The sequence below is a fragment of the Lepisosteus oculatus genome, chromosome 20, assembly GCF_040954835.1.
Source record: "Lepisosteus oculatus isolate fLepOcu1 chromosome 20, fLepOcu1.hap2, whole genome shotgun sequence".
NCBI lineage: Eukaryota > Metazoa > Chordata > Actinopteri > Semionotiformes > Lepisosteidae > Lepisosteus > Lepisosteus oculatus.
In genome coordinates, this window is record NC_090715.1 from 4,056,608 (window position 1) to 4,081,168 (window position 24,561).

Sequence of the window (24,561 nt, forward strand, 5' to 3'; positions counted from 1 at the left end):
TGCAGTTTAGACCAAGTCTTTATTCCAGAGAGAAGAAAAAAATACACTTATAAAAGTTAATTGCAAGAAAATATTACAACAGTCTTTACAATGCATAAACTGAATGCCGGTGCTCTGCCACTAAGCTAAAAGGTTGTAATGATAACATATGTCTAAAGTAATGCCAGATTACAACAAAATGCCAACACCAGTAAGGTTTAATGTTACCTGTAAATTTTGGTAGTGTCTTGGCCCTAATCTAACTCCTCTATTAGAGGTCTGGTTGACTTATCAGCATTGTTACATACTCTGGTCAGTAGTTCTGGTGTTTTTTGTGCTTCTGCCACTCGTTGTTCAGTAATAAGCCCAGTGGACTCTACCTGCTTGGCTGTAAGAGGCTCATGCCTGCAAACCCTAATGAAAAGCTCTGATGCTTCTTGTTGCTCGGGCCGTGTTGAAATCTCTGCTGTCCAGGTATTCCCAGATGACTGTTCCTCCACCCCCTCCAGCTCAGACTCGCTGTTGTCACTATCTGCAGAGATGATCTCGATTTTCGGCCGGTAGACAGGCTAAAATGATTAAAATTGCTTACTATACAAATAATATTTATAGTTTATAGGTAAAAAGACACTAAAGACTATAGTCAGTGCCTAGGGCCTTCGAAAGTTTTAGGGCCTGCAAAGGTGGGAAACACTAGTGACTAATGAAAAACGGGCTGAAACAACATGCTTGCGATTGACTCTAAGTGCTCCAAATCAATAATCGTACGCTATCCAGCGGCTGTTCTAGAAACTAGAAGTATTGAAGTGATGGCCGCTTGACTTGCTCCATAAATCACATGGTTTAGCATTAGAATAGTTTAAAGTGCATCATGTCAATCGATGTCATTCAATTGGCGTTGACCCCTCTTTTTGCACATTTCAGAGTGAAGGTGCCTAGGGCCTATGAACACCAAAATCCAGCCCTGACAATAGTTTCAAGGGTTTGCTTAGCACCCATTGTTTTCAAGAGATCACACAGAACACAACAACCCAATTCTTGTATTTTTTGTGACTGTAGCCAACACCCCCTAAAACTTCATATAATTTGCTGCATGATGAAAACATGATGCAGTGTTTTCAAATGTATTCCTATTTCAAAAGCAAATACAGTACCTTCTCCAGATAAAACAGGTAAACAGATTTAGCATAATTAAACTGGCAGAATAAAGTTACAAGTCAAGAAAAAACAATTACCTGAGAACTGAAAATGTCTACAGTGTTGTTTACTTCATCAATGTCTACTTCTTCCAAATCCGGAAGATCCTTCAACAAAACAGCAAAGAAGAAACAAGCAACATTATGCTGTGATTTACTTTTATCACAAAAGAGAATGCAAAAACCTCTTAAACTAAGTTAACCAAAAGAAAATAAAAGAAGGGCCAGAAATGTCCGTTAATAAGATTAATTGAATTTACCAAAAGTTACATTAAGTAATCTTTATATACATTTGAACAGGATCTGGAAATTAATCAGATACTTACATCAATACAGATCTTTTGTTGATTATCCAGCTTAATAGTTTCTAACGTGTCTGTGTCTTCAACCTCTGTTATTAAGGCACCCTGAGTAGCCATTTGACCTCCTGTTTTTTCTGAAACAATAAGGATAAAGAATTAGTAGAATTACTAAGTGTTTGTAAAGTCAGTTGCTACATTTGCAATAGTAAGAAATAAGTTATTAACCACTTAAGGGGTTGCATGTTCTGTGCCCTTTTCAAAGTTCAAGAGAACATGGGTCAGCAACCTACGGCACCGTTATTGTCACACAAAGTGATTTATAACAGCATGTGCAGTGAAAGAATATGCTTGAAAATAATACTGAATATTTATCATGTGTTTTGTGTTACCTGCTGCTGAATGCGCTGAATTAGCCTGCTTGTTTTCTTCCACAGGCTTGTTCAGCTTTGGATCCTCGCTGTCAGTCTCTGTCTGTCCCCGCCTGCCTTGTTGATCTCTTTCAGCAGTTTCATTCAGGAACTCTTCATGGGCTTGCATGCTTTGATCCACAAATGTCTCGATTTTCTCTTGAACAGCAGGACCCTTAGACTCACCAGCAGTGTCCTGCTGACTCTCATCATTGGATATCTGAGGCACACTGTCTCCTATGCCAACATGACATAATCTCCATTATGAACAGTTCTTCTTATACTAAATTAAAACTACATCTCTACAGAATTATGATTCTAGGGTCCTAAAGAACATTCTAAAACACCAAACCTCTTTCCTCCATTTCCTTGAGCTTCTGTTTTTCTCTGGCTCTCTCCCTGATGGCAGCCAGGGCATCGATGCTGTCCTGGATCTTCCTTCTCTCTCTCGTCTCCCACTTCTGTCTCTCCTCCTTCTCTGCCTCCCAGCCTCCTGCTGCCCATGCTTCAGCGCAGGCTCTTGATCAGACACATACAGTACATACATGATTATTTACCCTGGAGCTACTGTATGCTGTACTGTATTAAACTGAAGTGTCTAATACGGTATTTTCAAAGAATTTATAAGATCCTTAATTTTGTGTACATTTTCTTGCTCAGCAAATTATTTTTTTAATTACAAAACAGTTTTGTTTTGTTTTGCTAAGTGGGCTAAGTGACAATGTGTTGCATTGAGAGCAAACTGCATTGCAGTCCTAGATACAATCTGGAGTTTGTAATATGCATATTCTTAGCATTAAAAATGTATTCAAGGGTGTACTCAGCTATGACTCTTATTAGTAGAGTTAAGTTTTGGTTAGAAGAAGCCAGCTTTATGATTTAGCAATCTGTAACTCACGCTGACCACAATCTTTAAAAGCTCCAGGTAAACTATGCATGAGCTGTTGAACACTAAATTGGTTTAGTGGCTAATATACCACATTTACCAATCAAGTTCAAGTGATTCATTTCAGGTGTTGTTTGTCTATACAAAGTGTGCTCCTGTCTACACATCCATAGAGCTAAAATGATACTTTCTATACTACAGATCTATCAGATAAAACCGTTGGATTACATAGTTTTTATTTCAGTAGAAGATTACCATAGAAATTAAAAAGTAGAAAAATGCAAAATTTCTAAACATTGGCAGAGCTGATTTCATTATGGGAGGGCTGTTTATTTTTATATGCACGAAAAGCTTTTTTGAATTCCATTAGTATTCATTCATTTACTTAAATTTAATTCAACAGGAGTAAGAGCAACACCTGTCTTTACCTGTCTTTTGGAAACACTGGCCTGTCATCCAAGTATGTAAGCTGCTTCAAGCGTACAATTAATGTTTTCCTGTAGTTGGGTATCTTCTTGGTTACTTCATTACCCATTAGATTTAACACACGCTAAACATAGAAAACAAAAACAACAATTACCTACTGCTAAGAGAAGCCTATATTTTCTTAACAATCTGTATCATGTTTTTCAGAATAGGTTTAGTATAGTTCGGAAATTTTCCATTAAACAATTCAAATTCAGTATAGGCACTGCTTAAATAAGTTTATTATAGCATGATTTGCATACATCATTATACATTTCTTATACTCTAGAATCACAAATTACTGGGATTTAATATGATAGATTACATTAAACACATTTTGACTGCATAGAAAGTAGCTATTGATAACACAAATTCTTTGGTTATAATCCTGCCTTCTAGAAAATTACTACTTATAATATCAAGATAGGATTGCTCATATTCTTTCTGCATACCATTTTACCTTTACTAGACTTTCAAGAGATTAAAAACAGTTTAATGTGCTTTTAGCTCACCAAGTCAGGCATAATCTCCAAAACATGAATTATGTCTGGATCATTCAGTTTGTTGTGAGACAGATCAAGAACACTGATGCTTGGGCATTCCATCAAGTGCTCGATATCCTGCACCGTCTCCAAGTGATTGTGTGACATCTGGAGAGTATTCAACTCAGAAAGGCAAGCTGTGAAATTAAAAAACAGAGACATAAGTCGTAACATATCATGATACTGTACATCAAAAAGGTGCATGATCAAAAACACATTTTAAAAGACCGATGGACTCACGGGGGTGTCAGAGTTATTTCCTGGAGACTGAGTGTTTCACCCAAACACTCAGTTACACAGCTTATTATTTAATTATAATTTTGAAAGTTTCCAACCAGGCTTAAAAGTATTTTATAGGTGGCTCTACTGTTACTGAAGTGTATGTTTGTCAATAAACTAATGTAAAACACTTGAATAAAAAACCTTTATACAGTATGTCTTAGACAATAATTAGATTAATTGTTGAATTGACTACTCAGGCTGGGCTAGAAAACCGAAGTCACCAGGCCCTGCTCTAGCTAAAGACAGCCAACGATCCATGTGGTTGGAGGGATAAAGCATCAGATATAGCATCATAATGCTTTTTGTTTAACTACAAACATTTGATTAATCTTCTTGTTTGTGATAAACATTGCTGTGGCACTTGTGACACACTAGTTCAAGTAGGTACTGTAGCTGCGTCAGCATGCGCAGGCTGCAAAGCAACAAATAAAGGTTTATTCCATACTGAAAAGAGAAGAAAGGAAACACAATGTGACACCCGAAGAAGGCTTCACAGCCAAAACGTTGTGTTTCCTTTCTTTTCTTTTCAGCATGGAATGAACCTTTACTTGTTCCATGTGGCACAGTGTCTGATATCTAAGCCAGAATTGTGTGGATGTACGTGCATCTTCAAGGATTCTTTTCTCATCAAAATGGCATAAAGACAACAAAGCTGACACCTACAGATATTTTCTATAGTCTCAATGTAGTTGTTGCAGACATTGAGGGAGTTGAGTTTTTCAAGGTGCTCCAGGTTTTCCAGTTTGCGAATCAGGTTCTGCTGCAAGAAGAGGCATCGCATCTCAGTCTGTGCTTCCAGGTTCTCAATTTTCTGCAGGCCATTGCACTCCAGCCACAGGCACTTCAAACCAGTGTACTCCTCTAGGTTTTCAATCACTGCAAAACCTGGACACAAGAACACCAAGAATTGCATTTCAGACAGAAACCTTAATTCGCAGTTTTGAGGAAGATAACACCTGGAATACACCAAAACATGAAGTTACTGGTAAGTTACGTTTCTTGTAGATATTAAGAATTACTGTACAGATCTGAAGCATAAAAAGCTCAACGGAATAGAATACAGTTGTGCTTTGTCAGGTCTTAAAGTGATTTTTATTCCCAGAACAAGTGGAATATAGGTAGGAATAAACGTCTTCCCACCTTTAGCAAAAAGAACCCCCGAGTCTACCTTTATAGTGCAGGTACAGAGTGTCATTCAGGTAAGGAGTCAGGTACAGTTTGTGTTGCTTGCAGTGGTTTCTCAGAAATTGCTTTGTTATTCTGGAACAATAATAATAAAACAAAACAATTACTATTATTTTTTAAATGGCTGTAAAGCTTTTATGGGAGCTGTTTTTTTTTTTCTTCATTTTCGTTTTGTATGTTCAGTAAGTGGTTTTCACCCCCCAGACCAGCATTAAGCATTAATCTACAGTCCAGCAGGTATTACTCCTCCGCATCAATCGCGTGTTTTCTTTAGGACGTAGGATACGATTTGAAATGTCAGACAGGACATCTGCAGTCACCTCGGCCCACCGTCCTTTCCTCCCTTCTGCTCTCCTGTCGGGGGGTTGTTGTTGTGCACATCCTCGGCGCTCTTGGCTGCACTTTCCGCACTGCTGGCGTCTCCGTGAGCTGAACAGGCGTCTGCAGGTGAGTAAAAGTGTTTGTTTTTTTTGTATGGGTTGTGATCGGTTGCTACTCTGCAACAGCTTGTGAGAATATTAGCTTTTCTCAGAAGGCAGGACGATTTGCCCATGTCTTAATCATCAGCCTAGGAGTGTTTTCGGTTCAGCTCCGCACTGAAGCAATCGGGGTTAGGCAGCTCATGCGAGTGGTTTGTGCTCTTTTACCTGGTCTGACGGTCGCTAACATGCCTGTCTGCAGATCGTCTGCATCCCCAGCTCGCAGTGACTGGTTATCAAGTGTGGCTTCACGCTCGGCAGAGTCCGGTTGCTCTGGGTGCATGTTTGGTCCTTTGAGACATACAGTACTAATCATCATCTTTATTTTATTGAACATTAACATGAATTGACATGACAGTGGGGCGGCAGGGTGACGCAGTGGTCAGCACTGTTGCCGCACAGCGCTGGGGCCCTGGGTTCAATTCCTGGGGTGCTGTCTGCATGGGGTTTGTATGTTCTCTCCTTGTTTGTGTGGGTTTCCTCCCTCAATCCAAAAAACATACTGATAGGTAAATTGACGTCCTGGAAATCTGGCCCTGAACATGACATGACGCATCATCTGAAGACGATTTCCAACCGAAGGCAAAAGCGATAAGAGACAGAAACTGTAAACTCAATGGCAGCAATGTAAACAAGATTGAAAACTAGCTTAAAACTACACAATGCGTCTGAAAAAGCCGACTGCCACACGATTTCCTAGTCAAAAACGACTTTAGGTCCCAGCAAACAGCTTAATCACAGTAGTAAATGATGTATTGGTGTGAAGCATTACTACAGTACGTGAATACTACAAACGGACATTGAAAATGTAGCAATTTAAGACACAGCGCTTTTCATGCGTAAATCACTACAGTTCAAATTATATTTTATGGCAACTTCAGTAACTAGAATAATGTGGCTTATTTGTCTGTCAATTGTTTCCCTGCCAGGCCGAAACACTACAACTATTCAGCCAAATACCGTGTTAAAAACTGAAGACGCGTATACAGTGTAAGTAATCTGAGACACCTTTTCCAATTTTTTCTAGCTTCTATCAATTTAATCTTTTCTCCAAATAAGAGTCACAGCACTTACCTTACTTCTGTGTTTTTCTTTTTTAAAAAGTTTTTTATTTTTGGTGACCACAATCAATAACTGCCCCCAACACGGATAAGACGCTTCGCAGTGGTTACCATAGGAACGAAGTTGCCATTCTGATTGGACAACACACCTGCCTATCTTCTTCGTGTCGCCCCCCTGTAAGTTTTAGCTCTGGTGATTGGCTAGTGTCCTAGTGTTTTTTTACCGGCTCTTCTCCGACTCTGATTGGTGAGGGAATAAGGGGAATGGGAGCTTTGCCGAATCACACTGTTTGGTTGGTGGAAATTGAGAAATGATGGGCGGGCTTTCAGACGTCTCTCTTTTCATTGGTTAACATCAACGTCGATTTTAAATTCTTCCCAATGATTGCTCTGTATGGTTGTCAATCACCGTTTTTTCCCCCCCTTGCCCCTCAGAATGGGCGGGCTCAATTTCTCCCAGACAGCCACTGGAAGCAGCTGTGCACCGTGACGGCGTTGAGAAAAAACGTCAGTTGGGAGAGATGGTGAAGTTTGGTGTCTGGGGCAATACACTCTGAACAACACACGGCTAAGAGAAGAGCGACTGAATCTGGGTGTCGTGTTTTTCCGAAGCAGCAGTGACGAGGAGCCGCGACGATGAATTAAGGAAGTGAGTTTACTTCGCGTGTTTTTTAGCGATCGTGGTGCGATTGCCGCTGGAGAGAGTTAGACCGCTGAGACGGGGGTCTGGGGTAAACACCGAGGCCTGTAGGTTCTGCAGCTGGCCGGGACTCGAAGGAGGACGTCTGCCTGTTAAGCACAAGCCCTTTAGCTCTTTACAAGTCACTCTATTGTAAAACGACTTGTCTTTAACGCCGCAAGAATGAGTGTCCCTGCCTGCCCATTTCCAGGTCGTGTGCGTTGCTGTGGTGGGGTAGCGTCGTCTGCGGGGCCACATCTCAAGAGATTTGCTTAACTTGAATTTGCATGGCAGCACACTTTGTTTTTCGGTGTTTACTGTTTAAAGAAAAAAAAACAGAGGCCCAGGGAGCCCAGTGTTTGCTTTAAAATGCTCCACTTCTCGAGTATAAACAGCATCCTCAGTCATGACCTGTGACGAGCGGTGGACGTACACAACTTTGTACTCCGTGCGTTGGTGTCCTGGGAATCGGGCTCTTCTCGGTTTGTTACATCAATAAGCTAACGGAGGATGAAACCGATTTGCACTTAATATGGAAATGCATAGAGAAATTTGGGTAGCCGTATGCAGGCCTCCATAAACACGGAGTTGTAGCCTTGGGCTTGTCTGGATTGCAACAGGCTGATGGGGGGAAAGTAGGCTGTTCGGCTGGCTTGTTCATCTATTTTAGGAGCCTAATGAAAACTGCAGCATGGGGAGGTTGCCGAATGCAGTGATTTTAAAAAGAAATTCCGGGCCTTCGCTTTTCAGATGAGCTTTGCTGTGGTCCCCCACTGGTTTTCAGGCGACGGGACCAGATGTTGTACGTGTGCAGCAGTTGCCTCTTAATTACAGTGTGAGATCTGGGCACCCAGAGTTTGTTCTGCAGTGGGTCGGTCTTTGTGCTTTTTATCTGCAAGTTCCGAAGCCGTGGTGTGATATCTGCCGCTCGTTTAATGCTGCGCGTCAGTGCTTTAAATGGAGAAGCGGGTGATTATAATTTGAGCTGTTTGGAGCGCCTTTTGAGAAATTCGGTGCCCTGCGGTTGCACGCAAGTGGTACAGCCAGAGACTGGGAGGGAGAAGCGCGGTCTGTTGACCCAGTAACACCATGGTTAAATTACACGATACGATGTGTTTTTATATACGAAATTATATCGCTAACGCTGTGGTGAAAGGGGGTCTTTAAGCGCGTTTGAAAGATTAGTGGCTCCACGGACATTGTGCTCTATTGGCGAAAGCTCATCTCTAATCGTGTAGAGCCCGATCTTCAGACGATTAAGAAGGCCTGAATAGGCACATATTGTAAAGTTTAAACCCCTAAAGTAATGTGGTGTCAGTCCATTCAGTGCCTTAGAGGTGGTCAGGAGAACCTTAAAGACCACTTCAAGTTTCGCTTTGAACAGTGCAGTTTGCGAAAGATATGAGTTATGTGTGCATGCAGAATGCTTTTAGTTGGCATGTGATCCACAGATGACATACTGAAGCCTGTTTAAAAGTTCATTTAGTACCTTTAAAAATATACCATTAAATCAATTTATCAATCAATCACAATATTCTAGTTTTGAGGCAATAAAGGCAAGTTCAGTATTTCTATATTGGATAGTTGGAGCAAGGGTCTTAAAATATGAGGTGGAAGAAGTTGCAAGGATCCCTCTACTTGTTGTGCTTTTCAAATGACAACATGGGGTCTAAAAGAGTAGTTTTCAACTTCCATCCAGGGACCGATTTTGAAGCCATCAGCTTCATTGCCGTCAACAGCACAGAAGGTATGATTGGGGAAATACCTGGCTCACAGGAAAAGATCTGGCCTAGATTTGTCTTGTACTTTTTTTTTAATTGTGTGCTGTGCTGCAGGCGTGTAATAATAGTGAATCACAGGGCTCTTCACTTGGGATCTGAGCCTACAGTTTTTCCAGTTACAAGTCCAGAAACCTGAACACTGCGTCACACTACTGCCTGCAAGAATATTAAGTCAATCAAGAGTCGGAAAACATGAACTAATTGTTAAGTCTTAAGAAGTGCAGATTGTTTCAGCAGTGGAAGAAGCAGAGTTTGTATTTGAACTTGCCTCTTCCAGGCAAAAAAAAACCCCAAAACCTTCTGCTGGGGTTAAGGATGTGAAGATATCCTTGCTGTACTGGATTATTCTGTTTTGTATTTAACCCCATCAGTAAAGGGAATGAGTTTTTAAGATAAGGTAAGAACAGATATCTTTAACCGATTAGTTAATGTGTATAGCGGTTTCTATAATGCTGTTATTAACACCCAGATAATGACTGTCAAATTCCAGAGCTGGATCATCAAAAGATAAAGCAAATTCTTATCTTGACAAATATTATTAACGAAGTCGCTTTGCCTTGTATGCATAAAAACAAGCATCACACCAAAAATGCTTTTGAAAATTGAAGCGTGAAACAGTTTTGTGCTGTTTGTCTTGCTTTCTGCAGGAAGGTGTGTCTGCAGCTCTTTCACACAGCTGTAGCGTATCCTTGATCCTGTTCCTCCTGTTACGTGAATGTGGCGAATTAGTAATCCAGTCCTTGGCCTGTTCTGTTTGCTTTTGTTTTTACCTCAATCCCACCTTTACTCAGATGAGCTTTGATTTGGTACCTTGGGATATTTCACAGAGAAAAAAGAACTCGTGATAGAGTGTGAGGTGAGTATAGTTTACCCTGCAGCTTTTGTTCTGTCATGCTTTATTATCTTGGAATAAAAATGTGGAATAAAAGGTGTATTTGTATCATAGTATGTTGCCTTCTTGAATTTCTTCCTCCGAAAGCTCTACTTTTTGGTAGAGGATTGATTAATAATGTTAAGCTTTTTGCATTGAAACAAATAAACCACATGAAATGCGCATTCTGTTGAGGTGTGAAATTCTGCACCCTGTAAATGTTTTGCTCCCTTCCATGCTGGCATTGTAATTAGGTCCCATATACAGTGCATATGTGCTCAAAAGGACCACCCACAGTGTCCCATCAGTAGAAAACCATGCTGTCTGTGTCAGTGCATCATCTTTCTTTTTTGCAGTGGGCAGTCCGGCTGTGTAAAATCTTGTTAAAAGCAGCTGAAATGCCTGCAGGTTAAGGGTAGATCCTGGTCATTCTCATAGGGCTGTATGCGCTATTTGTATAGTAGACCAAATGCCTGGGTACAGGACTTTTATCTCCCCCAGGTGGTGAGCTAATGTCTGTATTATGGTGTTATCTGCACTCTGAAAAGTTCTCATGGCAGTGTAATGTTGACATAAGTGACCAGACCCCCACTCATGTTACAACTGTATCTCACATTAGACTTGAGGACATTTCATTCATCAGGGATCCTTGCAGTTTTGAGGCACTGCCGGTGTCCATCTGGGCTGCATGTCACATCTTGAACACAAAATCCATTAATGGTTGAAGAGCAGAGCAGCCCTCTACAGAAGAGTCAGCCTCCAATCCAGCACTGTGCTAGCCCTGAGTAGCAAACCTCCTTCTGCGTGGGTTGGGGCTCAGGTGAGGACGTCCTCAGGCAGAGACCACTGTTCAAACTCAGCCTTATAAAGAGAGATGTCTGCTTGTATACAGTATATGGAGCCTTGTCGACGCCTGGAGCCTGTGGTGAAATGCAAAAAATATATTTGGGGATCATTCGGTCTCACTGTCCTGTGTGTGATAAAATCTGTTCTGTAAGCTTGCAAAGGGATGGAAATGAAAAAGGCTCAGGGTATGGCGTGTTGCCTTTAAAGTGCTTCCAAACAGGAAAAGATCTGGCCTAGATTTGTCTTGTACTTTTTTTTTAATTGTGTGCTGTGCTGCAGGCGTGTAATAATAGTGAATGTTCTGAAGACGGCGGCTGAGCTTTGCTTGCATCTCGAGCAGTGGAACAGACTTTAAACAACTTTCTCTCCTTCACCCATTTTTTTAAAACAATCGATTGGGGCTTCCTTTCTTTGATCGTTCAGAAAGCCCTTATTTAGTTTAATTTACGTCAATGGTTTTCTGCAAGCTTTACCCCCATACTGTTACAGACGATGACAAATTCTTTTTGTCCGATATTTTCGATACTGCCCGAGAAACAAAAGGCCCAAAAGATTGTTTTACCTCATGCATCGTGTTACGGCAGAGCTGCTGCATATTAAACTTGTCATCCCTATGGTTTCAGGTGTGGGAGGAGAGCGGCCAGTTCAATGAGTCATCCTTTTCTCCCCTGTTTGGAAATGGAATCCCTGATGCACGCAGAGCTGCAGGACTGAACGGCACGCCGCGCCCTCCAAGATGGAGAAGAAACGCAGAAAGAAATGAGAAAAGAACTGAGCCTTTCAACTAGGCCTCTTTAGCATGGACCATGCAACAAACACTTGACCTGTTCCCATCGTTCTGTTATTTATCTTTTCTTTTGGATTGCGCTTAAGTGCGGTGCGTAGCTCCCTTATGGGAGGGATGAACTGAGGCCTGCACAGGGCCTTTTGGGAATACATAGCGCGGTGTGAAACGCCTTGGGGACCATGAAGCTCACCGCTGTCTGGCTTTCGGTGCTGTTGGTCCTGCTGTGTGGCAGGAGGCCCCTGGGGATGTGGCCAGGGAGCGCTGCGACCTCACTTGAAGGGCTCCTGTGCCCCAACTGCTCCCACCTCACCCTCAAAGTGGAGTTCTCCTCCACGGTGGTGGAACACGGTAGGTTGAGCTTGAGATGGGAGCTCTGTGGTGTTGCACTTTTTGAACATTTCACCAAGCTGCTGGGGCACCGTGCCATTAAAAGCGACCTGGAGGAGATGTGAATTGAGTTACTGCAGTGATTGTCATGTTCTTGCTGCACCATGAGCTGATGTGCGTTTAACCATTTTTTAAACTTCATTGAATCTCATTAGTGAAGGTTCGAATTGTTTTCTCACAATGAAATGTGGAATATCCGTAGCTAAATGGTGTCCAAAAACGTTGCTTCCCAGGTGGTAACGCATACGACTGCTTTGTCCAACCCATCTTATCTTAGTTTTTCCTATTTTTTGTGATGAATATAAATCATACAAAATCTGTAGGGTTTTTTTGTGTGAATTTGGCCATTTTTTGGATATTTTGGATTTTTGGATAAGACACAAAACAGTTAAACTCACAGTTAACATATATGGTGCAGAATGTGATAAATGGTATTCTAACCAGTGTTTAATCTCATTTGTGAAGGTATTCACCAAAACTGTTGAACTAACATGTGAATATCATTTCTTCTTGTTTTGGGGATTACATGCATGGTGATATGTTGAGTTAAAGTGAAAATGTTGATCCACTTTGTAACGGCAATGATCTGTCTACCATCACTGTTTCTGGGTTTTTAAAGTTCCTAAAATACACACAATGTGCTGTGGGACTTGAGAACTGTTACCAAAAACAGCACCTGATAATGTCACCATATAATGTGCAAAACTCCAATAATCTGCTATTTTTAACCATACACTTATACATCTGCTAAGGATAAACAAGTTGACTGTTTGCCTACCAGATAGTGGAGTGAGTCAAGCAATATGGTATGTGTGGACTTTAATCTGTATAGTCAGCTTTACTCCATTATAGGAGGAGATAATGATATTTATGGCCCTGTTCTTGAAATTTGTTTTTATTTTAAAATGCCTTTTATTTAGGAACAAATACATTCTGTGTCTCAGCAGCTGAGCCACTTTGCAAACTAAAACCCAAGGAGTGTCCTCAGGTAGAACTCAAATTAACGGTTTCTGAATTGTGACGGCTAATTCCAAGTTGGTGCTCTTGTCAAACCTTCCGGGAAATAAAAACATCTGTATTTTTCTGCACTAAACTCAGCAAGGATAGATCTGCAAAGCAAACCTCTGGAACCCCAACACAAAAGCATTTCTTTTCAGTCCTGGCTGTGCTCACTGCACACCCCTGGCATTTGTACAGTAAGTCAGTGGTGTTGATCTGGGACTGGAGCTCGGAGCCTTCTCTGGAGCTGCAGTCCTGTATCGGGTTCAGGTCACTGCAAGAGGCAGGATTCACTGGCTGGCGTCCCAGAGTGCTGGAATCGCACCGCCTTTTCCTTAAAGGGCCACAGTCCTAGCTACAGTAGCTGTCAATTTTGTCTGTGCCAGAAGAAAACATGATATTTATAGCTGGAATGTCTGCCTGATTGTTTGCTGTGAATACGGGCTTTGTGCTTCACCGAATGGTTCATTGTGAACCCTTTGAGAGAGCTGGGCAGATACAGTACAGGTCAGGGGTGGTCAGCCTTGGTGCTTTCGTTGCGAGTCATTTACTCCAGCTACTTCTTTATTGTTAAAGTGATATTTTGCATTTTACTTGAGCAATTAAGGATTGGTTCTGTAATTTATTGGGAGTTTCAAAGTACAGTAATGGAATGGGAGTACCAAGGCTGAATACAGTTAGTTCCCCATCTTGTCCAGGTGACCCTAGTGCCTGCCACCTGACCTCTGGTACTTAATGAAATATTTGGTTAATTCTGCCTTCTTCATTAATCTCTGGTCATACAACTTGTGGTTTGTAAGTTACTTATTCATTTGTAAATTGTCATTTTCAGGAGATACATCAATTCATCAATGAGTTAGTTCAAGTAGGTAGCCGCATCAGCATGCGTAGGCTGCAAAGGAACAAGTAAAGATTTATTTCATGCTGAAACAATAGAAAGGAAACAACGTGTCAGCTGTGGAGCCTTCTTCAGGTATCAATTCATAGTGTCTGGTTAGTAAATTCCCCAAATTAAACTGGACCTGTTAAATCTGAAGCTCTGCTGGAACAAAAACCAGTAGAAACAAGTTTGAGGTCTCCAGGGAGATGTGCTGGCAATTCCTTGTACAGAACCTTTGTTTTGCTGTGATGTTTTTGTGCCATCTTTTAACAGCATAACCCGTATGTTAAGTTGTACCCTTTTTGAAAATGTAAAAGGTCCAGTATATCAGGTCTGAGAGGTATGCATTCATCCTTAGCTTTCAAGAAGGGTGTGTTTAGGAAAACTGGGTCCTGAATGAACAGTTTGTTTCACCTCATACAGTTCTCACATGGGTTGTTCCCAGTCTTTAGTGGGAAGTCCCTTTTCTGCTTCTTAGAACGCCTGACCCCACACTGGTGGTCTGTAGTCCAGTGCAGTTTATTTTTGTCCTGCTAGAGAATCTTTTGAATGGATTTGCTGCAATTTTGCAAGCGGTACGAAGAGTAAATGTTATTCTCTGCGTTGTCTTAGAATACATAGTGGCCTTCAATGGGTACTTCACTGCCAAAGCCAGGAGCCAGTTCATCTCGAGCGCGCTGAAGGGCTCGAAGGCCGTGGGCTGGCGGATCGTGCTGCGGGACAACCCGGCCAGCGACTTCCCGAGCGATTTCGAGGTGGTGCAGATCCGGCAATCCGCCCAGGACGGGGTGCTCACGCTTCAGGACCACCCCTACATCAAGCGAGTCACCCCCCAGCGCAAGGTGTTCCGCAGCCTCAAGTTCACCCACTGTGAGTGACCCCCCTCCACTCTCTCTCGTCAACCTTTCGTCTTTGTTGCTGACCGTCGAGCTGGCCCTTGGGAGTTCAAGGGTGTCCGGCAACAGATTGCAAAAAATGGCAAAGGCGGGTATATGCTCTGGTTAGTTTCATTCATTCATTGTGGGAGCAGAGCTGTGTTGAGGCAGTGCATGTCCTGCTTCCTTAGCAGTGCATTAAATCAATAACTTCCTGTTGTAAAGCAAGACTGCCGACAGTCTGTTCTCATTTACAGTGGCAATTTAAAGAACAACCACAATTTTTGGCTGAATAGTAATTACAATATCTCAATGTAGGGGGGGGGGCTGTCGGGAGTGTGCTTTTTTTACTTTGTTTTATTTATGGGTGGTGATTTATTTGAATGCACATTTTGAGGTCTGTTTTGCCTATGAATTTCGTTGTGGAGGAGCGCATGAAAGTGAGACCACAGTACAAGACTCTGTGGGGGTGGGGGAGGTCTCTTTTTCTTCCTCTGTAATTGCACCGAAAAAGAGCAGAATAATCCCGTGTGTTTTTCGGAGAACACACCCAGACTTTTTTTTTCTGTTGTTTTGCAAAGATTTGGATTTGGTTTCAGGGCACACCCACTTTTTTTTTTCCAGTAAGTTTTCCTTTTCAAGCCTGTGATGGTGTAATTATGGGGTTAATGCTGGTGACCAGTGCCTATTCCCTGTTCTTTTAATTAACGTGTCTGTTTTAGGAACGAGGTCTGTGTGCTCAGTGTGGGACAGTTACACATATTGCAATCCTGTGTAGGGTGAGGATTAGGAAAGCTCAGGAGGAGGTGTAACGCAGGAGGATTTGCGAATCCTTTAAATCAAGGAGTTAGGTGTTGTAATTCTTCTCTTTTGTCTGAAGCAATTTCTGCCATGCCAGCTTGGTTCTGATGAACTGCAGTGCTGAGAACCTTCTCTCCTGCCCTGTTGGAGTGAGGAGATGCATGTTGGGACGTGTGCTTAGTTGTAGATTTGAATGGCTTGGCTGGAGTGAGCCGTTGAAGGTCTCAGTCTGCAGTTCTGGGGTACATTTACACCAGAAGATTTTGGGGGCTTCAGAAAGGGTCAGTTTCAGCACATGGCTCAATGTTTTAGCCAGTGACAAAGTTTTTGTGAATTATTTAATTATCTACAATATAAGAATTTAGTTCTAAGGGGTGAACAGTTGGCTATGAAATGAGCCCCTCTCCCACCCCCTTAACACCATACCCTTAGGGAAGGCCCCGATACAAAACACCTCTTGTGTTTCTATTGAGTTTGCATGTTACATTATTTTGTTTTCCTTCTGGACCCGGTGTGTCGTTAACACATTGTTTGCAGCATTCATGCATTAAATGCTAGCCTTAAAACTAAAGGCATATTTAATTAGAATGGGCAAATTAAACTTCAGGCACTGTAATCTTTTAGTTCTCAAAATGGATGGAAATGTGGCTTGCTAGCTTGCTAAATGTATTTCAGTATTTTGAAGTACAAAAACTGTTTTCTCCTTGGCAATTTAGGGCTAATTAATTGTCAAATAGACGTGTTACTCTACAATGTTGTCTTTTGATCTGTTCCTTAAGATTACTTTTCATATACCATTCAGTTTGTTTGAAAGATAAGTCTTTGCTCAGTGATTAAATTGGGATTTAAAGTTCTTTGAAGAAAAATTGATAAGCCCTTTATTTTTTTTCCCAGAAAGGCTGTATTTCAAGCTCGCTGATGTTTGGTCTTGCCAGAACCCTTTAGCCATCAGATAAAGTGCCATTCTGACGTTTGTGAAGCAGCACCAGTCTTTTTCAGCTTTTGATCTTTCTTCCAAGTATTTTCGTTTTGAAGAGACCAGGGTTAGACTCGCCTTCAGCCCCATTAAACAGAAAGACAGTACCTCTCTTTCTTATCTCAGTGATGTCTTTTTGTGGGTGCGGGCGAGAGGATTCCCCATGATTCTCTGCTTCCCAGCAGCTGACCCGCCCGCCCCGTGCAACGACACCCGCTGGACCCAGAAGTGGCAGTCCTCGCGGCCGCTGGGCCGCGCCAGCCTGTCGCTGGGCTCGGGGTTCTGGCACGCCACGGGCCGCCACTCCAGCCGCCGCCTTCTGAGGGCCATCCCGCGCCACGTGGCGCAGATCCTGCAGGCCGACATCCTCTGGCAGATGGGGCACACCGGTAAGCAGGGCCCCGGGCGTGTGGCGTTTGCGGGCGTCTGCCCGCGCCGGCGTGGGGGGGGGTACAAGCCCGGTGAGGGGATTTTACGAGCGGTGGAGATTGTGCCCGCCGACAGCAGGAATGTTTCGTGTTGTAGATGTGTAGACACGCGTGGCGTGGCCTTTGAAGCTTCGTGGTCTGTGCTAAATCATCATCGTCCAGTTGTGAAGAACATTAGAATACAAACTGAAGGAGGCCATCTGAAAGGTAGTTTTATAACTAGTTGACTTGCGGATTTTTCCCCCAGCCTTTACTTGGAAGCAGCCCAGGTTTTGGCTTCCAACAGCCCTTTGTGTAAAGAGGTGTTTTCATATTCAAGTGCCCTTCTTTTTAGTTCCCATTGTTCAGAACCCATGGCTTTTATCCGTGCAGGAAGGAGAAATGGAAATCAGACTAAGGAGTGTTTATTTCAAGCTGGTCTCATCTACTCTGCAACCTCTCATTAAACACATGGGACTCCAAGCTCACTTTGGCTGCTGTACAAAAAAATGTTATGGCAGTAGTCCTGTGGCGACAAAGCTAAACACTGCTGTGGGGGAATTAAAGAACATTCCATTTCTAGTTAAGTATTATTAGAGGGTTTGTCTAGCACCTGAGAGTTGGATTCCTGTTTTTTAAGCCTCATTGTAAAGGCACATTTTTTTTTGAAGATGTACTTCTGGGTCTCTGGTTGTCCTTGTTAGCTGCAACGGGTTTTGCTTTTGGTTTGCAGGCTCTGGGGTGAAGGTTGCAGTGTTTGATACTGGGCTTAGTGAGAAACACCCACACTTCAAAAATGTGAAAGAGAGAACCAACTGGACCAATGAGAAGACCCTGGATGATGGTAAACTCATTTCTGTGTACTTCATGTGAGAGTTCTTTATTTGATGAAGGTGTAATTTTGTTTAGCAGTGAGACATTTTCATTAAAATACATTTCTTTGGCACCTTTTCTGACTTGGCTCTTGTCTGTCCTCTTAAACCTGTTAGCATACAGAAATCTCTCTTGGAGGAATAATGCACTGTATTAATACTAATGGAGATGAACGTTCACTTGCCCTGTGTCTTGTGGTCGAAATGCCAGTTAATGACTGAGCACAGGCTGACACTGAGTGGGAAACAATGCATAGTCTGTGTCAGAATGATCCCCTGAAACAGGCAGTCTCTTGTTTCTGCCATCCTGTAGGCTTAGGTTTGATGCTGTAGAGGAAACTGCTCAATGCACTGCATCCATGATGTAATACAAATGAGATTGGTTCCAGCACTCATATGTTGCATTATTTAATGCCTTTCTCAGTAAAAATTGCATTCTGTGGATGTTCATCTTAAAATTTCTTATTCTGCCTTATTGCTGTGTGTGAGCCCACTATGGTTGTTGTTATTCTCTATAGGGCTGGGCCATGGCACGTTTGTGGCAGGGGTCATCGCAAGCATGAGAGAGTGCCAGGGGTTTGCTCCTGACTCCGAGCTGCACATCTTCCGAGTGTTCACCAACAATCAGGTACCACCTCCGTCATGCTCTCTGGCTCCTGAACCGATCTCCACATGCTTTATTGTGGCAGCTGGGCAGATGAAAATGAAGTATTCTGATTTTTTTTTAATGATAACGCACTCGCTGCAAACATTATGCTGTCTGTTCATGGCTGCAAAATAAGTTGATCCTGAAACTCATTTCAGAAAAATTGTTTTTCCTGATATTGTGGCCTACAAATTTGTAGAACCGATAAAAAGAAAACCACTTATTTCAAGGTGTCCTACCTTTAAAAAGCTGAAAGTTTTATCCTGTGCTACTTAAATATCTTAGTAGTTATTGATGCATTATTCATGTGCTTGCTGCATAATGTGATTGTTCTGACCTTAGGTCTCGTACACCTCTTGGTTCCTGGATGCCTTTAATTATGCCATCTTGAAAAAGATAGACGTTTTAAACCTTAGCATTGGAGGACCAGACTTCATGGACCATCCTTTTGTTGATAAGGTAAGGTTGCAGTCGTTTGTCAGTAATGGAGACTGGCGTTTTCTACCAACACATTGCGCTGTCATAATACAGAGTATATTATGCATTTTCTAACCACTTTATCCAATCCATCCAATCCAATCCTTTATCCAATTCAGGGGGTGCTGGAGCCTTTCCCAGGAAACAATGGGAGCAAAGCAGGGTACACGTTGAAGGGGACCCCAGTCCATCTCAGGTCACACGCAAACATGCACACACACTTGCCCCAGGGCAGGTTTTCCCACAGAAGCAAATTGACCTCCCTGGACTGTGGGAGGTGAAGGCAGATAGGTGAGAATAGGGAAGAATCCGAGTCCAGGCTACAGAGGTGAAACGGTCATCAGGCCTTTATTTCAGCTGAAGTTAAAGTGTCGTACAGCAGCACGAGCAGAAGCAAGTTTTTCCTGTTTTCTCGTTCATCCAGCTGCATGGAAGAGGGGGCTGCGTGGGACTTTCCTTTCTTGCCTTTCTGTTATCAACTGCAGTTGTAGCTGCCTGCAGTCTATGCATTGTCAGAATCACAAGGCCGTATTGTTAACGAAAGAAGCGTTTTAATCACAAAGCACTGGTGACCTCGCAACTGTGAGAAGTTGAGTAATTACTCGGATAAACAAAGTACAGGCATAAAGTTACAAGTTTTATGACTGCAATAATTTTGAGATAATCATGGTGTTATATGAAAGATGTGTATATATATATAAAACTTCTTCAGATGAAACCGGAGCACATGAGAGAAAACCCACATGAACATGGGGAGAAAATACTGACTCCACACAGGCTATGAACAGCATCCACCCATCCATTCATTTTCTAACCCCTTTTTCCAGTTCATGGGTATGGTGGAGCTGGAGCCTATCCCAGCAAGCAAAGGGTGCAAGGCAGGGTTGTCAATGACATGTTCAAGAAGTATGACTGAAAAAAGCCTGACCTTTTTGATGGGCTCCAGACCCTTAACACCCTAAAGAACACAGAAGAACAGGGACTTCACCTATGATATGTTCTTCCAGGGATCTGTAAAGGGAATGCTGTCACACTTACTCAAAGTGAAATCAATAGGTACAAGCCCAAGCAAGAGTAGCAGAAACTATTGCCATCGGATATAATATTTTGTCTGTGTGCTTGTTTTCTTCTTGTAATTTTCTTTCAGCAGGTGTTTAAATGTCTTTTTTTAAAATTTGGTGTTCAGGTGTGGGAGTTGACTGCTAACCGTGTGATCATGGTCTCGGCTATTGGAAATGATGGGCCACTGTATGGGTAAGTAAATGTTTAGGTTTGGCATATCTTTCCTGGAAAACCACTCTTGATTATTACAACAGCCAGTGCTTTGACCCTTTCAGATCAAGCCTCCTTTACAGTGATTGTCACATTTTTGCTTGTTTGAAGTATCTACAATATTTTTTTTTAGTTCCATCACTTATCCTTTAATTCAGCTCTTGTTAACTACACTGGAAGCAAAATCATATCCTCCAGGCCGTCTCTGAGGTACGCCTTTTGAAGATGGATATTTTTATTTTTTAGCACCCTCAATAACCCTGCTGACCAGATGGATGTGATTGGAGTAGGAGGAATTGACTTTGAAGACAACATCGCAAGGTTTTCCTCTAGGGGTATGACAACCTGGGTAAGTCTAATTACGAAATTAGTTTCAGGTATGAGCTTCGAATGCATGTTTCCCCAGAGCAGACAAAGTTCCACTATAAAACAATGTATGACTAACTGCTGAGAGAAAACAGCGCCTTTGTGATCCCATTGCACATTCTGAGATGTTGCACATTCTGTTTCTATTTGTGAGAGTGTAATGGGAACTTTCACAGAAGAAAAAGTGACGTTCTCCAATCTATTGCAAAACTCTTTGTCAGCAGGATGATCTAATGGACAGATACACACTGGATGCAATCCCTCAGTTAATGATTGTTTTGTTGCTTTACTCCGTATTATGCAAGAAGCCTTCATACTGATAAGACTAGATTTTGATATGAGCTGCCAAGTTGTTTTTACCATGAGTTACAGAGATAAATCTGTTAATTTAAAAGTTGATCAAACCCAGAATGTTCTTCAATTTACTCTAATTAGGCAGTCGTATGTTTTGAAAGTCGGCGTTACTTATAAAAACCAGTTGGAGTGTGCAGAAAAAAACTGTTTAAAAATGAGACATGCAATAAAGACTTGATAATTACTGAAGGTAATGTGTGACGTAAACGTGATCAGCCTATTAAACAGCTGTCTAATGAAACTGGATTAACCAGACAAATGATTGGCAAAGCCCTTACCTGGCTTTGAAAGAGGCTCTGATGCTCGTTCTTGGCCTGGGCTCTTGGTGTCCAGGAGCTTCCAGGTGGCTACGGCAGGGTGAAGCCGGATATCGTCACCTACGGCTCTGGCGTCCGGGGCTCCGGGATGAAGGAAGGGTGCCGCTCTCTGTCGGGAACCAGCGTGGCCTCGCCGGTGGTCGCCGGAGCCGTCACTCTGCTGGCCAGGTGAGGTGTGAGAAGGCGCCAGGGAGGGCCTGCAGCGCTGAGCGCTGTGGCGGTGGGGGTTTCTTCTTATCTCCAGATTCCATCACTGAGGGGCGACAAAAGGATTGACCGCCTGGAGGCGGCAGTCGGAAGATAACCATGGGCTTTATCTTGCCATCTCTGCCACATTGGAGCAATGACAGGATTTTCAGCGTAGATGAGCCTGAAGCCGTCTCCAGATCCTGAGGAGAGCCTGTTTGATATGAACCATTTAAGTTGAAGACTGACCGGAAAAACCTGTTATCCAGAGTTCTTACATTTTATTTTTGCAATGGCTCTGACACCTCTGTTGGATCTTTAAACTGTGCTGCCATTGCTCTAGTGTTACTGTGGGCTCCAAAGCGATAGCACAAGAAATGGTTAAATGTTTTCTGAGAGGGTAGGGACTCTAAGTCATAAACCGTCAACCATGAATGAGTAATGGGGTCGGCTGTCTTCTGTGCCACATACAACTCTTTATTTACAAATACCTGTAGCTGCTGTTTTTGTGATAGAAAGCAAAGTTAAAACTATGGGTAATGTGGGTAAGTGTCTCAAATGGGTTAGAATGCATTTAAAGAGTAATGATGGTGCACTCTAGAAAGCTAACAGATTCAAACCTATTGCAGGGAAATCTGATAGATTACAGTAATGTTCTTTTGGTTACAATGCAAGTGATAAGTGGGAATCTGATAAAGGATTGGTAAAATGCAGGTTACATTTTTACACTAATTTGTGTATCCCCTGCTGGGAGATGTTTGAATCAGCTTGTATTTGCTTTTGCTCAAGCTCTTTATCAATAGAAAGATAGCTTTGCTGCTGGAACTGCAGTTATAGAGATAAGGAGGTGAAGGAAGTGAAAGATGCAGCATCTTCGCAAGCAAAGCCTAGTGACCAAGCAAGCAGCCCGAGTCTTTGACGCTCTCCCTCCTCTCCCCAGCACTGTGCCGAACCGGGAGCTGGTGAACCCTGCAAGCATGAAGCAGGCTCTCATTGCCTCGGCCCGCAGGCTGCCTGGAGTCAACATGTTCGAGCAGGGCCATGGCAAGCTGGACCTCCTGAGAGCGTATCAGATACTGAACAGTTACCGGCCCCAGGCCAGGTCAGTCAGACGCCCGCGGGCCCAGGGAGACGCACAGCGTTGCCGTCTTGACTGCTGATTTAATTAGCCTCGTGCACCGATCGGTAACCTCTGCCCTACATTTGAGTGGTCTTCAGAGTGTGCAGTGTTGGAGTCGGCATTCTCATACTGCCTGTTCAGGGTTATGGATACATCTATATAAGTACATCAAAACTGTGGATAAAAGGTCTTGGTTGTCATTCTTGTAGAAAGAGTCAGTTTAATGTAAACAAATGTATTGCAAGGCACTGCAAAAAGTCTTGTAAATGCAATGTGACCCTTTCTCTTTAGGTTGCTAATACAGCAGACTTTACATTATTGTAAGACGGTTTCATTGTTTTCAGGTTCTATTGTAACTATTGGTTAACAACCCTATTTTTTATAGAAATCCTTTGTATTACCTTTCAGTGTCTAAGAGCGTATCTGTTTGTTTTAGCCTGAGTCCAAGCTACATTGACCTGACCGAGTGCCCGTACATGTGGCCGTATTGCTCCCAGCCGATTTACTATGGAGGAATGCCAACCATTGTTAATGTCACCATTCTGAATGGGATGGGTGTGACAGGCAGGATTGTTGACAAGGTAAAAAAAAAAACTTTCTTTACCTCCTAGGAAATTAACCCGGAAGTTGCCTTTGTGTCTGTTTATACAGCTGGTTACTTTTCTGGAGTAATGTAAGCAAGATACTTAGCTCAAGGGTACAATGGCTGTACCCCCACCCAGGACTTGAACCTGCAACCTTCCACTCACACACCCAGAGCCCTGACTGCAATGTTTGTTTTTATCTGTAGATGAGTGATATGGCCATCTAATTAAACTGTCAATGCTCTTCTTAGATTCGTGACTGGGCATTTTAAGATTGTAACTTTAAAACACGTGCCAGTGTCTAACACTGTAAACTTGATGTGGCTTTTTGTCTTTCATTGTTCAGAATTTGTTTGTGGATAGTTATATAAAGCTCTGGGTATTCTTGTCAGTGCTTTTGATAGTTTAAGGTAATCACTGCATGAGAGCAGTGCACTTGAATTTTCCCTGATGCACTGTTTCTGTTGCTCCCTGCAGCCTGTCTGGCAGCCCTATCTGCCTCAGAATGGAGACCACATTGATGTGGCTGTGTCCTACTCCCCTGTGCTCTGGCCCTGGGCCGGCTATCTCGCCGTCTCCATCTCTGTTGCTAAGAAGGCAGCATCATGGGAGGGGATTGCCCAGGGCCATGTGATCGTCACTGTGGCATCGCCCGCAGAGAACGATGTAAGTCTGCTGGGAAGGCATTTCTGCACAACAGGCTGCCCATTTACCTGATTGGATCCAACAGGCAGGCCTCTGACTTAATTGAGGTCTTTATTTGATAGCATGGTTTTGAAAATCAGGCTTACACTGATTGCCAAAAAATATTTCAGAGAATAATTCTAAAAATGTTTTTATACGTTTTGTGGTTTACTTATACAGTATTTCCTTCTACCTTGGCAGATCATTTGTAAATATAGGCAATGCTAGTCTCAAAGATGGCAGCTCATGAAATACTTGTTTTACATATGTGTTATTCTTCCTGTTTTCAACACTGTTACATTTTAAAAAAAGTTGAGTTCAATAGATAATACAGACCAACAGGGTTGATAATAAATTTAAGCAGCATAATATTTCTTGGAGGCTGGGAAAGCAAACTTATGGGCTGCTTGTCACAACCTTTTGCTCACCATTTTGTTAAAATAACAGTCTCTTGGTACATTTACCACACATTTAAGGTCCAGGACTGTAGGTGTGGAAGGTACCCACACTTGTGCACGTTGTCTTGGAAATTGAGGATAAAATTGAGTAGTTGTTTTCTTCTCTTGGGGCAATAAGTTTTTTTTTTGCTGTCCGACATGCACGTACTCCA

At 42.5% G+C, this 24,561-nt stretch overlaps 2 protein-coding genes across 5 annotated transcripts in view; one reads left to right on the top strand and one right to left on the bottom strand.

Moving 5' to 3' along the window:
• dnaaf1 (dynein axonemal assembly factor 1) lies at positions 1–6,896 on the bottom strand. Of its 2 annotated transcripts, XM_015368590.2 has the most exons (12): positions 6,798–6,896; positions 5,892–6,014; positions 5,565–5,685; positions 5,228–5,319; positions 4,723–4,944; positions 3,748–3,914; positions 3,199–3,320; positions 2,237–2,403; positions 1,867–2,121; positions 1,502–1,611; positions 1,215–1,283; positions 1–548 (listed from the first exon to the last, which is right to left on the bottom strand). In XM_015368590.2, exons 2-12 carry the CDS (start codon positions 6,004–6,006, stop codon positions 234–236), a joined length of 1,755 nt encoding a protein of 584 aa, XP_015224076.2. In that variant the 5' UTR covers positions 6,007–6,014; positions 6,798–6,896; the 3' UTR covers positions 1–233. The 2 variants fall into 2 exon arrangements, with proteins under 2 accessions (XP_015224076.2, XP_015224077.2); XM_015368591.2 differs by lacking the exons at positions 5,228–5,319; positions 5,892–6,014; positions 6,798–6,896 and having other exon boundaries at positions 5,565–5,647.
• The window catches only part of mbtps1 (membrane-bound transcription factor peptidase, site 1), a 23,171-nt gene continuing 5,482 nt past the window's right edge, over positions 6,873–24,561 (top strand). Inside the window, exons 1-14 of one of the 3 annotated variants that reach the window (XM_015368588.2) lie at positions 6,873–6,961; positions 7,220–7,433; positions 11,585–12,096; positions 14,627–14,884; positions 16,849–17,055; positions 17,807–17,917; positions 18,464–18,573; positions 18,934–19,050; positions 20,255–20,322; positions 20,587–20,689; positions 21,394–21,545; positions 22,504–22,665; positions 23,120–23,264; positions 23,745–23,933. In XM_015368588.2, the coding sequence (XP_015224074.2) occupies positions 11,928–12,096; positions 14,627–14,884; positions 16,849–17,055; positions 17,807–17,917; positions 18,464–18,573; positions 18,934–19,050; positions 20,255–20,322; positions 20,587–20,689; positions 21,394–21,545; positions 22,504–22,665; positions 23,120–23,264; positions 23,745–23,933 (1,791 nt within the window). In that variant the 5' untranslated portion in view covers positions 6,873–6,961; positions 7,220–7,433; positions 11,585–11,927. Of the gene's footprint in view, positions 6,962–7,219; positions 7,434–10,744; positions 10,936–11,584; positions 12,097–14,626; positions 14,885–16,848; positions 17,056–17,806; positions 17,918–18,463; positions 18,574–18,933; positions 19,051–20,254; positions 20,323–20,586; positions 20,690–21,393; positions 21,546–22,503; positions 22,666–23,119; positions 23,265–23,744; positions 23,934–24,561 lie in introns of those variants that run through there. The other 2 variants (XM_006641398.3, XM_069181190.1) reach the window with 2 other exon arrangements.

Bases quoted from the DNA above. Each gene is read 5' to 3' on its own strand.
- dnaaf1 (XM_015368590.2), bottom strand. From the start codon at position 6,006: ATGCACCCAGAGCAACCGGACTCTGCCGAGCGTGAAGCCACACTTGAT. The intron at 5,686-5,891 runs GTAAAAGAGCAC...ACTCACCTGCAG, and splicing joins GTTAGCGACCGTCAGACCAG to ACGCCTGTTCAGCTCACGGA. The intron at 1,284-1,501 runs GTAAGTATCTGA...GTTTTGTTGAAG, and splicing joins AACAAAAGATCTGTATTGAT to GATCTTCCGGATTTGGAAGA.